The sequence below is a fragment of the Symphalangus syndactylus genome, chromosome 18 (genome assembly GCF_028878055.3).
Source record: "Symphalangus syndactylus isolate Jambi chromosome 18, NHGRI_mSymSyn1-v2.1_pri, whole genome shotgun sequence".
NCBI classification, from domain to species: Eukaryota; Metazoa; Chordata; class Mammalia; order Primates; family Hylobatidae; genus Symphalangus; species Symphalangus syndactylus.
The window spans coordinates 86,749,521-86,762,676 of NC_072440.2; the positions used below are offsets into that span (position 1 = coordinate 86,749,521).

Below are 13,156 nucleotides of genomic sequence, written 5' to 3' on the forward strand. Positions count from 1 at the left end.
GGCATTTAATTTTTGCTGTGTCACATTTGTTCAGGTAGTTCCTCAAATTTTTTTTCGTTCTTTTCTGATGGTTTTAACAATTCAAATTAATTGGTGTTTTTCTAATTTTTCCATTGCTTTTGAGCTAAGAAAATCCTCTCTATTCATAGACCTATATCTTTTCTCTTAATTTATATAAACATTTATATTTAACTCTTCTTTTTTCTTTAAGAGACAGAGTCTTGCTGTGTTACCCAGGCTGGCCTCAAAATACTGGGCTCGAATGATCCCACCGCCTCAGCCTCCTGCATAACTGGGACTGTAGGTGTGTTCCATCATGCCTGGTTTATATTTAACTCTTTAACACCCTAGAAATATGTTTTTCTTTATGGGTTGAGATAATCTCAGTATTTTTCCATGCATATAGCAGTTTTTCTTCTATTAAGTATTTACTACATTATATTTTTTTTTCTAAATTTTTCTTCTTTGTAAGACTTAAGTTTTCATCTTTTTAATTTTTATTCCCAGAAGCTAGCACAGTGCCTGTCACATTATAGGCAAATATCTGGTAAATGAAAGAAATATACAGTTGTATGTAATCTGTCCTGAAATAATTTTAAAGGTACAAGTTATTTATCTATTCCTACAGATGACTTTAAAACCCTTAAGAGAGATTTTATAGGAATTTTAATTTCTAGTTAGTCTATATTTCAGAGCATCACCAGAATAAATTGGAGTGGTCTGGCCACAAAGGAGCTGCATGAAAATTATTTCTACCAGTAAGCTCAATTTGTGCTTTGTAATAGGAGATGTGTCTCCCCAATAACCAGAACCTCTGTTCCTGTTATCTAAGCCACGCTCTTACTGCATAGGTCCCCAAACCTCTTCTACCCCGCCTAAAAACAATAAATATAAATGTACGTTTTCGGCCAGACTCGGTGGCTCACGCCTTTAATCCCAGCACTTTGGGAGGCCGTGGCAGATGGATCACCTGAGGTCAGGAGTTCAAGACCAGCCTGGCCAACATGGTGAAACCCCATCTCTACAGAAAATACAAAAATTAGCTGGGCATGATGGCGGATGCCTGTAATCCCAGCTACTCAGGAGGCTGAGAGAGGGGAATTGCTTGAACCTGGGAGGTAGAGGTTACAGTGAGCTGAGATTGTGCCATTGCACTTCAGCCTGGGCAACAGAGCGAGAGACTCCATCTCAAAACAATAAATAAATAAGTAAATGCATGTTTTTAGTGTTCAGAATACTAAAATGAACAGGTACTGTTTAATGACACTCATGTATTTTCAAACTTGACATTTCATCTGAGTTCTATTCTCCTATTTTCAACTGCTTTCTAGACATCCACTTACCTGTACTTATTATCAATGGTACTTCAAACCCAACAATTTCAAAACTCAAATCCTATTCACTCTTATCTTCCTGCTCATTCTGTCTACCCATCCCTCCTCCTTTCCAACCTCAGATCTTGTTTCCTACTCTGTGTTTTCTAGTTTGGATATTTTACCACCCAGTAGCCAAGGTAAAAATCTCTTATTCTTTATTTCCTAACCCTGTGTACTTAATCAGTCACCCTCTCTTACTGGTTTTGTCTTCACAATAGCTTTCCTTTTCTCTCGCCCGCATCTTCACTACCACTGTCCATCTTCATAGTCACTGATCTGGGCAACTGCCAAAACCTCTTACCTGGTCTCCCAGCTTCCATTCCCCTGCTTCCAAATATATCCTACATGATATATTTATATATTATATGGGGGAAAGATTCCCCTCACCCCTAGAGGTTCAGAGTCTCTTATCTTACAGAAAGCTTTTCAGATGATTCCCGTGCACACTTTTGATAAAAGACCAGCATCTGCAAGATTCTGGAGTGAGCTTTTAAAATGATGTGATGGTAACATCGGTTTTTGTCTTACATTCAGTGCTTCCCCTGCTGCCTGCAATATAAAGTTCAGATCTCTCACCTTGTGATAGGACAAGCTCCTTTCACATCCTGCCTCTCCTCTACCTTTCCATATGCGTTTCCAGCTACTCCCTTTTAGATGCCTTTGGTCAAACAAATAAATTAGACCCAGTTTCTCGTGTATTTTTGGATTTCTATGCCATTTTACATACTCTTTCTATCTAGAGTTCTCTTAATTCTTTTTCTGTATCTGGAAAACTGTTCTCAATGGTGCCTCCTCTCTGAGGCCTTCTGTGACAATTCTTGCCCCTTGTTCCTCCAGGCAGAAGTACCTGATCTTCACCTGTGACTCTCAGCACTTGGTCTGTCAGTTGTCCCTCAGTATCCGTGGGGGTTGGTTCCAGGAGCCCCCACAGATACGGAAACCCAAGGATGCTCAAGTCCCTGAAATAAAACGGAATAGTATTTGCATATAACCTATGCGCATCCTCCCGTATACTTTAAGTCATCTCTAGAGTACTTGTAATACCTAACACAATGCCTACACATCACGTCCTTCGCAAGGATTCAGTGTATTACTTAGCACATGGTGAATTCAAGTTTTACTTTTTGGAACTTTGTGGAACTTTTTCTCTGAATAGTTTCCTTCTGCAGTTGGTTGAACCCACAGACATGGAGGACCGACCATACTTCATTGCTGCACTCATTACATGGCATTGTAATGATTTGCTTGCATATTTGTCTCCATCTATATACAGTTAGGTCATTGAAATAAAGATAATCTTTTATCAGTAGGTACCCAGTAACAGTGATGCTTTCCCTTTAAGAAGTACCAAATTCTTGCCAAGTCTTTTAAAAACCACCTCTACTGACTACCAGATACTTTCTACCTATATCATCATCTTATTTATCCCATCGAAAAAATGGTATATCTTATTAACAAAGAAGGAACCTCCCAAATTTCTGGACTAAGCAATAGATGATGGCCATTTCGGTATCATGAAACTCAATAGTGCCTATACCTTGCTGAGATCTGTACCAAAGGAAGATACAGAACATCTGGTGTTCAAGGTATTCAACTGGTTTTAAATGTCAGAGATCAACAAAACCAATCTAATAAGTTGTGCCAATTCTGTTGTTTTAAGTTTCTATAATTTGTAGCATTAATGTCTGCTTTACAGCTGGAAATACTCTTTTCAGTTATGTCTTACAAGAGCCATGAAGGTTTTGTATGTTTGTTTGAGCCAGAAGTCATTTTTAGTGCATTACTTTTTTTTTTTTTTTTTTTTTTTTTTTTGGAGACAGGGTCTTGCCCTGTCACCCAAGCTGGAGTGCAGTGGTGCAATCACAGCTCACTGCAGCCTTAACGTCCCAGGCTCAAATGATCCTCCCACCTCTGCCTCCTGAGTAGCTAGGACTACAGCACTTGCCACCATGACAGACTGATTTTTATTTTTTATTTTTTTAAGACAGGATCTCACTCTGTCACCCAGCCTGAAGTGCAGTGGCACAATGTCAGTTTCATTGAAACCTCAACCTCCCTGGGCTCAGGTGATCCTCCCACCTCAGCCTCCTGAGTAGCTGGGACTGCGAGCGTGCACCACCACATCCAGCTAATTTTTGTATTTTTTTGTAGAGACAGGGTTTTGCTATGTTGCCCAGGCTGGTCTCGAACTCCCAGGCTCAAGCCATCCGCCTGCCTTGGCCTCCCAAAGTGCTAGTTTTACAGATATGAGCCACTGTGCCCAGCCAGCAGGCTAATCTTTTTAATTATTTTATTTATTTTTGTTTTTTGTTGAGATGGAGTCTTGCTCTGTCACCCAGGCTAGAGTCAGTGGCGCGATCTCGGCTCCCTGCATCCTCCGCCTCCTGGGTTCAAGCGATTCTCCTGCCTCAACCCCCCAAGTAGCTGGGATTACAGGCACCCGCCACCACACCCAGCTAATTTTTACATTTTTAATAGAGACGGGGTTTCAACATCTTGGCCAGGCTGGTCTTGAACTCCTGACCTCTGATCCACCCGCCTCAGCTTCCCAAAGTGCTAGATTACAGGCATGAGCCACTGTGCGTGGCCAGAAGGCTAATTTTATTTTTTTAATTTTTGTGGAGACAGGGTCTGACTATGTTCCCCAGGCCATGTTACACCTTCTAAGAATGCATCTGAGCTGTTGGCTTTCATGGTGAATTGTGGCTCTAGTGGAGGTTCTGTAGTAAAGACCTCCTTTAAGTTTGCAAGTGCTTCTTTCATTTTAAACTGGAGACATATACCTGTCTTTCTAACAAAGCATGTTAGGAGTTCAGAAAGGCTATGACATTTGGGGATCAGTTACGATTAGTTTATAGTTTATAATATAACCATTACTGTCTGGTTTTGAATATTAGAGAAGAAGCTTTGATATTTGTGCTATAATGGTTGAACATGATATATACCAAGAGATATTGATGATTATAAAGATGTTTGTGGTATCAGACCAAATTGTTACGAATCATGAAATTTTATTGCATGGATTTATGTTCTAGGAATTAGAATTTTTATTCTCATTTTTCCTCTGAGAATACCAAAAAGGAAATTGAATGCAGTGATATCTTTAATATTGAAATATAGCAGGTGGCCGGGAATGGTGGCTCACACCTGTAATCCTAGCACTTTGGGAGGTTGAGGTGGGAGGATACCTGAACTCAGGAGTTCAAGACCAGCCTGGGCAACATAGTGAGACCTTGTCTCTATTATTTATTAAAAATTAAAAATATATATATAGCAGGTAACTGTATTAGTTCTGAAAGCAATGTGAAAATGTCTTTATCTTCTTTTGGAAATAGATTGCTAATAATAATACATTAAAGAATGGCCCATTCTATTTCCAGGACCAGAAAGCCGTTGTGCTGGATTTGGTTCTTTCATAGGGATTGTCTCCTTGTTTCATTTGGACAATTGATATAAAAGAACCAGAGGCAAAAATATAAATTTAGGACTAAATATAAGCTAATCTCTGTGTTCACTGCCATCATTAGTCAACCTAAAACAACTGATTAGTTGACTATAACTCAGCACAGCCACTAGCATTAATAGTCTTGAAAGTTTGGGACATAATTGGATATCTGTCTGAAGACAGGTAGTCAGATAAATAACTTGGAATTGACTTCTAGCCTAGAGAGGCATATTTCAATTCTAAATGTCTTACTTAGAGACGTGTCACACAAAGGGAGGAATGTAGAACAATAAGCATAGTACTATGGCTTAAAAATCAAGAGACCAAAATCTGTTCCCTGCAAATTACTTTCCATCTCGGATCCTCTCCATTAAATGGAAAAATCATTTTTAAAAATCCCTATACAGAAAGGCAACTGGTTTAAGAAGAAAAAAAAGTGCATAGATAGATGGAGAGAAGAAGAGATCCTTCTTTAACGTCAGGCTTGCCCTGAAATATTTTCCCTTAAGCTTTTATTTGAATGTACTACGAAACCTGCAAAACAATAAAGCCTGTGATCCCTTAATATTCACCAAGAATTGCTAAGTATAACCTCTCCAAAAACATTTTACATAATTAACTGTGTCCTTAAACGGAAGGAGAAACCAGAAGGTAGTTAGTTCCCAAGCACCTAAATAAGAGAGAAGGACTTTCAGCCTCAGTTTTATGCTTTTGATAGACAAATCTGAGAAGTATAATCATGCATAACTTAACAATGGGGGATGCATTCTGAGAAATGCTTTGTTAGACAATTTTGTGTTGTGTTAACATCAGAGAGTGTACTTACACAAACCTAGGTGGTTTCGCCTGCTGCATACCTAGGCCATATGGTGTAGCCTAGGCCGTATGGTGTAGCCTAGGCCGTATGGTGTAGCCTAGGTTTGCAGCAGGCAAAACCATCCAGGTACGTGTAAGTACACTCTGTGTATGTATGTAGCCTCCTAGGCTACAAACCTGTACGACATGGGACTGGACTGAACACTGGAGGCAACTGTTACACAAGGGTATGTATGTATCTAAACGTAGAAAAGGTACAGTAAAAATACAGTATTGTAATCTGTTATAATGTATGTGGTTTGTCATTGACCTAAACATGATTGTGCGGCACATGACTGCACTTCTTCCAGTTTAAAAGAGGAAGTGAGAAATTTTCCAGGAGAAGTATTTAGCAATAGTTATGTGGTTCCAGATGCAAGACAGAACCCTTTTGTAGCTGAACCTGGTAGGGAGGGAGAGGGGTTGAAGAATGGCTGGAAGGCAAGATACCTGGCACCTTTTTGAGAAGCTTGAATTCATTCCTTCAGGATTTTCACAAGAAGGAGAAATGGACAGACCTGAGTCCAGAAAACCTGCAGCTAAAGACAAGTTACCAAAAGTGCTAACCTTCAAGTTTAAATTTGGATTGGGGATTATAAAAGACAACATTCTAATTAGGGTATAGGTGTAAAATTTGGATTTGTTGTTCAGATTCTAGTAGAGAATTAATCAAAGTTTGTTCCAGAGTCTTATTTTTGAACGTGGTATTTAACAGTTTGTTCTGGTTAAAAGTTTACAAACTCAGTCTGAGGGAAACCAGTGAGCTCTAACCAAATCTCAGGAGCAGCATGCACCTCGATGTTGTGACCTTTGTAATACAGGATGAATGCCAGACACCTAGTAATCTTGTACCTAAAATGTAGAGAAATTCACTAAGGGGCAGAATTTAAATTCTTATGTACTAAAACTACAAAGCAAAAGCCACCAAAGTTATGTCCTGTAGTAGTGTGCTTATAATCAGTTGCTTCTCCTGGTACCCCCAGCTCAGTGGCCCTGTGGCTTTGTGAGGGAGAACCTCTTGCTGAATTTACTTAGGCTTGAAGTATCTATTTCTACCCCCCTCCCCATGGGTCTCCCCCTCCATGGGTCCCTCCTCTCCCCATGGGTCCCCCCCTCCCCATGGGTCCCCTCCTCCCCATGGGTCTCCTCCCCCTCCCCATGGGTCTCCTCCCACTCCCCATGGGTCTCCCCCCACTCCCCATGGGTCTCCCCCGACTCCCCATGGGTCCCCCCACTCCCCATGGGTCCCGCTGTGCTTACCGCGAATCATCGTTGGTCCCTTTGCTCTTATCATGCTTATCGTCATTTCCCTTGTTTCCCCTACTTGGTAATTATTAATATAAGATAAATGTCTTTTCTTTCAGTCCTCCTCGCCCTCTGACTAATATGAATGACACCGTGGTTAGCCACATGTCCTCTGGAGTGCCCACTCCCACCAAGAGGTACGTATGTCTTGTGCCTTCGACTTGGGTGTTGGCCTCTGCTAACTGATTTGCGATGCCCCTACCAGAAATGAGGCCTGAAAAGCAGGTTGTTCCACAGGGCAGAAAGGACTGGTTTGCTTTCTCTTCCTTTGACCATCTTTTAGTCGTAATTTCTACTTTTTATTTTCCTTTTTTCCCCCCACTGACTCACAAATATAGCAACTGAATTAATTTCTACGTTTTATTTTCCTTTTTTCCCCCACTGACTCACAAATATAGCAACTGAATTTGGCTTTCAGTGGTGCCTCAGGTGGAAACTTCATTTGTGACAAGCAGTGGTGATAGTGTCAGAGCAGATTAGGCATGTTTCAGGTCCGTTTTTTAACCTTAATATTTTGATAGTCGTGAGTTTCATCCATTTTGCCTTTAAATTCTTTGTCAAAGATCATTTTTGCTCTTTGATTAAACTGTGTAAATTGAATTAATCCCTTATAAAATTTTCTCCTAAATCATTCTATATATGATTTATAAACATTTAAGTTGAAAAGCCTGAGTCTCTTTTGGTTATGCAAGGAGTTTGCTTTAGGGGCCTTCAAGGAATGAGAACTGTGTACTTCTTTCTCCTCTTTATTTAATTTGCTCTTCTCCAAAAATTCTCTCAGGCAGGACTTAAAAGAACTATATAAAATGGCTTTCTATTTGGTATAAGCTGTTGCATGACCAGAGCAATGCAAAAACTCCCTCAAGGGCACGGCCATTAAAGAGTTCTTTCTAACAGTCATCACTCAGAAACAAGAAAACCACAAAGACATTCCAGCCCACCCCTAGTCCTTCCTGGAAAAAAAAACCATTTTGTACCCTATGTACCGATTGCCTTGGATTAATTCAGCTGTAGAAACGCTATAGAAATTTTGACTATATAATACATAGTGCTTAAGACAATGATGTTTGTTCCCATCGGCCAAAACTCCTGGGGCAATGTTTCTCAAACCTGACTGATGAGAAGAATCACCTGGGTCACTTGTTGAAAACAGATTTCTGGGACAACATCAGACCCAGTGAATCGGAATTTCTAAAGATAGGATCTTGAGAAGCTACATTTTTATTCCAGCTGATTCTTATCATCAAGCAAGTTTGGGCAATAGCCTGACAAGGAAGCTAACGAGTAAAGTGTAGGACTACCCTGAAGAGAGAAGTTAGGGACTTAATAAATCAGAGTGGCCTGATATACATTACCCGCATGGAGACTCAGGACCTGACCAGGTAAGAGTACTTGCCTTTAGCCTTGTTAGGGCACTTTCCAGCAGTGAGGGAGTCAGGCTGCTGCTTCTGGGCAGAGCTGAGTGGTGCAGGGCACCAGAGCATGGACTCTTGAGCCAGATTCTGTCTGAGTTGGAATGCTGGCTCTTCGCTTACCTTGAAATGTTCTTGTCTCCTTTTTTTTTTTTTTTTTTGGAGATACCACACGGTGTCTCTCTGTCACCCAGGCTGGAGTGCAGTGGCCCAATCTTAGCTCACTGCAACCTCCACCTCCCAGGTTCAAGCGATTCTCCTGCCTCAGCCTCCTGAGTAGCTGGAATTACAGGCACCTGCCACCATACCTAGCTAATTTTTGTATTTTTTTTTTCTCAGTAGAGATGGGGTTTCACCATGTTGGCCAGGCTGGTCTCAAACTCCTGATCTCAAGTGATCCAACCGCCTCAGCCTCCCAAAGTGCTGGATTACAGGCACAAGCCACCGTACCTGGCCTTGTTTTCAATTTTTTGTCTCTAAAATGGAGACAAAAATAATATCTACCGTTTGGGGTTTATGTGAGGATTTAATGTATTATTTTTATGACTTAGGAAGTAAACTGGAATGTGAGAATAAGTGAGGAAGAGACAGAATGATTTACCAGCAATGCCCCCAAGTAGGAAAGGAATTTTTATGGACGAATACAAAGCAATTAAGCCTGTCCCACCTACCTAGATATTATGATAACCCTTGCTGTCGTTGGACTTCAGTTTTTTATGTTAAACACCCGTAGCATTCAAACCCAGACTCCAGATCAAAGATGTTTCCATTTCAAAACTAGGCAGATAAGGTGGCCTATTCAAAGAATTCAGGTCATAGTTTTCCTTTTAATTATAAGAATACCATCTCATTCAGTAGTATTTCCCATCTGAATTCTTGTCATCATTTACTAGTTCTGTCACGCTAAGTCACCCGAGTACATGAGGGTGACCACAGCGAATGTGGCTGCCAGAGGCTATTAGAAGGAGCATGGCTTTCTGGACAATGTTTTATTGCTTGAGAAAACTGAAAGAAGGGAGCAGTAATAATCATAGCCACCTCTGTAGAGGACTACCCCTCAGGCTTGCTGTGTTACACCCCCAGGCTTTATTGTAAGTAGCCAGCTGTGATTGCCAGTCACAAAATGATACCTGTCATTTTTGAAAGCTGGTTCAGATAATCTATAGCCGGGATTAAGATTTAATCTTAGAGTCAGTGTTTAGCCACTCTTTCTGGTGGAATTAGCCCACCCTAGAGGTGGTTATCGTAAACTTTCCAAGGGCTGACCAGCAGACCAAAGGCAGCCAGAGGGCAGACCAGAGAAGAAGGTTGAGCTCCGATTGATTAAGAAGCACAGTTACTTGAGTAGAGAGGCTCCATAGGAACAAAATGCTCCTACCCTACCGTTATAGCCCCCAGGATTTTAGGGGATTCCATGTATATTCAGTATGAGATTGTGATATACCATGTGGATACTAATTACCTAATTCATAGACTTGGCTTTTCATGGCCCCAGTAATCAAATAGTATATATTTCCAGGTAGTATTCTACTTGCTTCCTTAAGGACTCCTCAGCTTTTCTTCCCTCCTCTGAATGTGAACAGACCTGTGTGGCCAGAGTCTAATGGAAACCAGGAGCCCAGCATGTCTTGCCAGCCACAGAGCCTTACTCTGCCTAGACAGGGATGCTTGCAGAGATAGAGCAGCTACTCTCCAGAATAAGAGGTTTCTTTTAGAACTCATCCTAAGACGTCAATCACTGAATGAGACAGCAACATGCACAGTGATAAAAATGCAGGAAAAATTTTAAGTGCTCTAGTTCCTACCTTTTTAATAGGCAGTGCATATAAAAATAGTGATAATCACGCTGGCCAAAAGTAATGCTGTTAGTCCAAATAAAAGATTATCTGAATGTAAGCTTTACTTTTCACAGAAGACCTTATAAATGGCAGAGATGATGACTGTCACGTGAGATACCATAAATTATGTTCCTGAGAGGTTCTACTGTAGGGATTTGCCCTCCCTAATAATCTTTTAATATCCCTAAATTGATATCTTGTAACTGAAAAAAAATTTTGTCTTTGCCTTAGGCTAAATACTTTCTTGAAATTTACTTTCTTTTAAAAGCATCCACATAGTATATTTAAAAGCAAACAAGAAAAAACTTTTCAAAGCTTTAAAACATAGGCTTAAAATACCCCTCCCCTGTCCAATTTCCTAGGAGGCCTGCATCTAGACCTCTTTTTCCCCAAGGTTCAGAATGTGAATTGTGTTCTTATGCTGTGTACTGTTCTATTATTTTAAGTCAACTTATATTCAGACAAATATGGAAAATGATGCTAATTTTTTTTATTTTTAAATGTCTTCTAAAGCTTTAGCTGTGTTTATGGATACTTAAAGCTTAACAGTTCTGTGGGAATTTCATAGAACTATGGAAGTAACAAAAGCCTTCAATGTGCAACTTTGTGCTTTGTGCGTTCAGTTGGTATATTAATATTATATCTCCTTTAGTTTCAAGTAGTAAAATCGAATCTTAAAAGGCAAAACCCACAAAGCAAAGGCAAAAAGCAGAAAGGGAAGGGCAGGAGAGTACACAGATCACGAAAGCAGCTGGAATGCCCCCAGGCGGCCCTCCTTTTCCGAGCTGCCTCTCTTCATGTGCCATCTTCGCTCCCTGCCACTGCAGAACAGCTGCTCCCAAGCTGCTGATGGTTCCAGACACACACCTCACTACAGCCTTGCCCCTCCAGGGGTTGTGCTTTTCCTCCCTTGGATTAGAAAAACGCAAGAAAGGATTCTTGTGTCCTGGTTGGCATTACTGTCCATCCTTGTGTGTATGTGAGGGGCCATGCCCATTAGACCTATGGCATCAGAGCAGAGGGAGAAGCATTTCCCCCAAAGAAGAGTATACTGCCAAGAAAAGAAGAGAGAGAGGAGGCTGAGGTAGAAGGATCGCTTGACCCCAGGAATTTGAGGCTGCAGTGAGCTATGATCATGCTGTGAATAGCCACTGCACTCCAGCTGCAGCAACATAGCGAGACCCTGTCTCTAAAAAAAAGAAGAAGAAGAGAGAGAGATCCTGGGAAAGAAAAATAACAGAGATTGTTAGCAGACCATGGTTTTCCTACCTAGCACATAGCTGTGTGCACACATGCACACACACAAGCCTTCCCATACACATTTCCACTTCCAGAATTTTCCTTCTTCACATAAGGCAGCCATCCATGTACAACTGCCAATGCTCTCGCACTTTTCCCAGGAGTCTTAGCCACCTCCTGTGAAAGGGACGAGGTCCAGGGTATCCAATTTATATCCAGTCATCTGGACCAGGCCTAGGTATCTCCTTTTGTGATTTATTAACCCATTAAACCATGACCAAATGATGCATTTTAAACACTCACGCACACAGTATACAAAAGTAAAGATCTCCAAATAGGATAATTGCAATTTAAAGACTTAGGGAAAAGGAAAGTAACAGATAGCATGGCATATTAAGTCACATTTGCCTGTTTCATCCTGAAACACCACTAAAATGACAGCCAAAAGGTTTCTTTTTCTTTTTTTTTTTTTAAAGTAAAAACTCACAAGAACAAAGAAAAAGAAGAAGAAACAATAGCAACAAAATTTTGGTAGCAGCCAAGCAAATGGATGAGTGGTAACGAACTTAACAGAGAAAAACGTAGGCTGAAAGTAAGACAAGCCCAGAAGAAAGCCAACCCTAGGAATTAGAACACTCTGGAAACAGATTCAGAATGATTGGCTCATAGTCCCTGGAAAAGGTAGAGGTACTCAGGAATTACAGCTATGGGCTTCTCTTTTGGGTGGCTTCTGAAAAAAACTATTTTATGTATTATATCACACCTCCCTTTGCATAGATGTGTTTTAGAAGAGGTCTTTTTTCCCTAACACCTCTCTTTTATTTCTCTCAACAAACAATATTCTCTCAAAAATAGAAATAATTCTTTCTATTCTGTTTTGTTCAGTTGTTGATGATGTATTGACTTGGGACATAATACCATCTTTGGATGGGGAACTGGTAAATATTAGAGCCTATAATTCTGAGTAGTCCTAATTGCTAGCACTTTTAGGTAAGGGCAAGATTTTATCACAGTGTATTTACTTTAATTTATACTTCATAAAAAAGAAAAGCAGTTTTTGAAGATCAGAAGATGCCACAGTATAAATATTATTTCTGAACTGTAAAAACATGGCCAAATTAAGAGAGGAGTTAACATAATAGTACACGCATACCCCAGGGACACGGCAGGTTTGGTCCCAGACCACCATAATAAAGTGAATATTGCAATCAAGTGACTTATACAAACTTTTAAATTTCCCAGTACATATAAAAGTTTTGCTTACACTATACTGTAGCCTCATAAGTGTGCAATAGCAGTATATATTTTAAAAGTATGTACCTTAATTTTAAAAATATTTAATTGCTAAAAAATGATCATCTGAGCCCTCAGCAAGTTCTAATCTTTTTGCTGGTAGAGAGTCTTGCCTCAGTGCTGATGGCTGCTGACTAAGCAGGATGGTGGTTGCTGAAGATTGGGATAGCTGTAGCAAATTCTTAAAATGAGACAACAATGAAGTTTGCCCCCTTAATGGACTCGCCCATTTGTGGAAGATTTCTCTGTAGCATATGATGCTGTTTGATAGCATTTTACCCACAGTAGAACTTCTTTCAAAATTGTAGTCAGTGCTCTCACACCCTGCCACTGCTTTGTCAACTAAGTTTATATAATATTCTAAATCCTTGTCATTTCAGTGATGTTCACAGC

General features: G+C 40.3%; 1 protein-coding gene across 22 annotated transcripts in view; it reads left to right on the forward strand.

Annotated features, from left to right (window-relative positions):
* Positions 1 to 13,156, forward strand: part of DTNB (dystrobrevin beta) — a 306,511-nt gene that overhangs the window by 189,755 nt on the left and 103,600 nt on the right. For all 22 annotated transcript variants that reach the window (XR_010117241.1, XR_010117242.1, XR_010117243.1 and 19 more), the window contains one exon: positions 7,041 to 7,118. Coding sequence is in view for 17 of the 22 variants with exons in the window: in XM_055253828.2 (XP_055109803.2) it covers positions 7,041 to 7,118 (78 nt within the window). In the remaining 5 variants the exon portion in view is untranslated. The remainder of the gene's footprint in view (positions 1 to 7,040; positions 7,119 to 13,156) is intronic.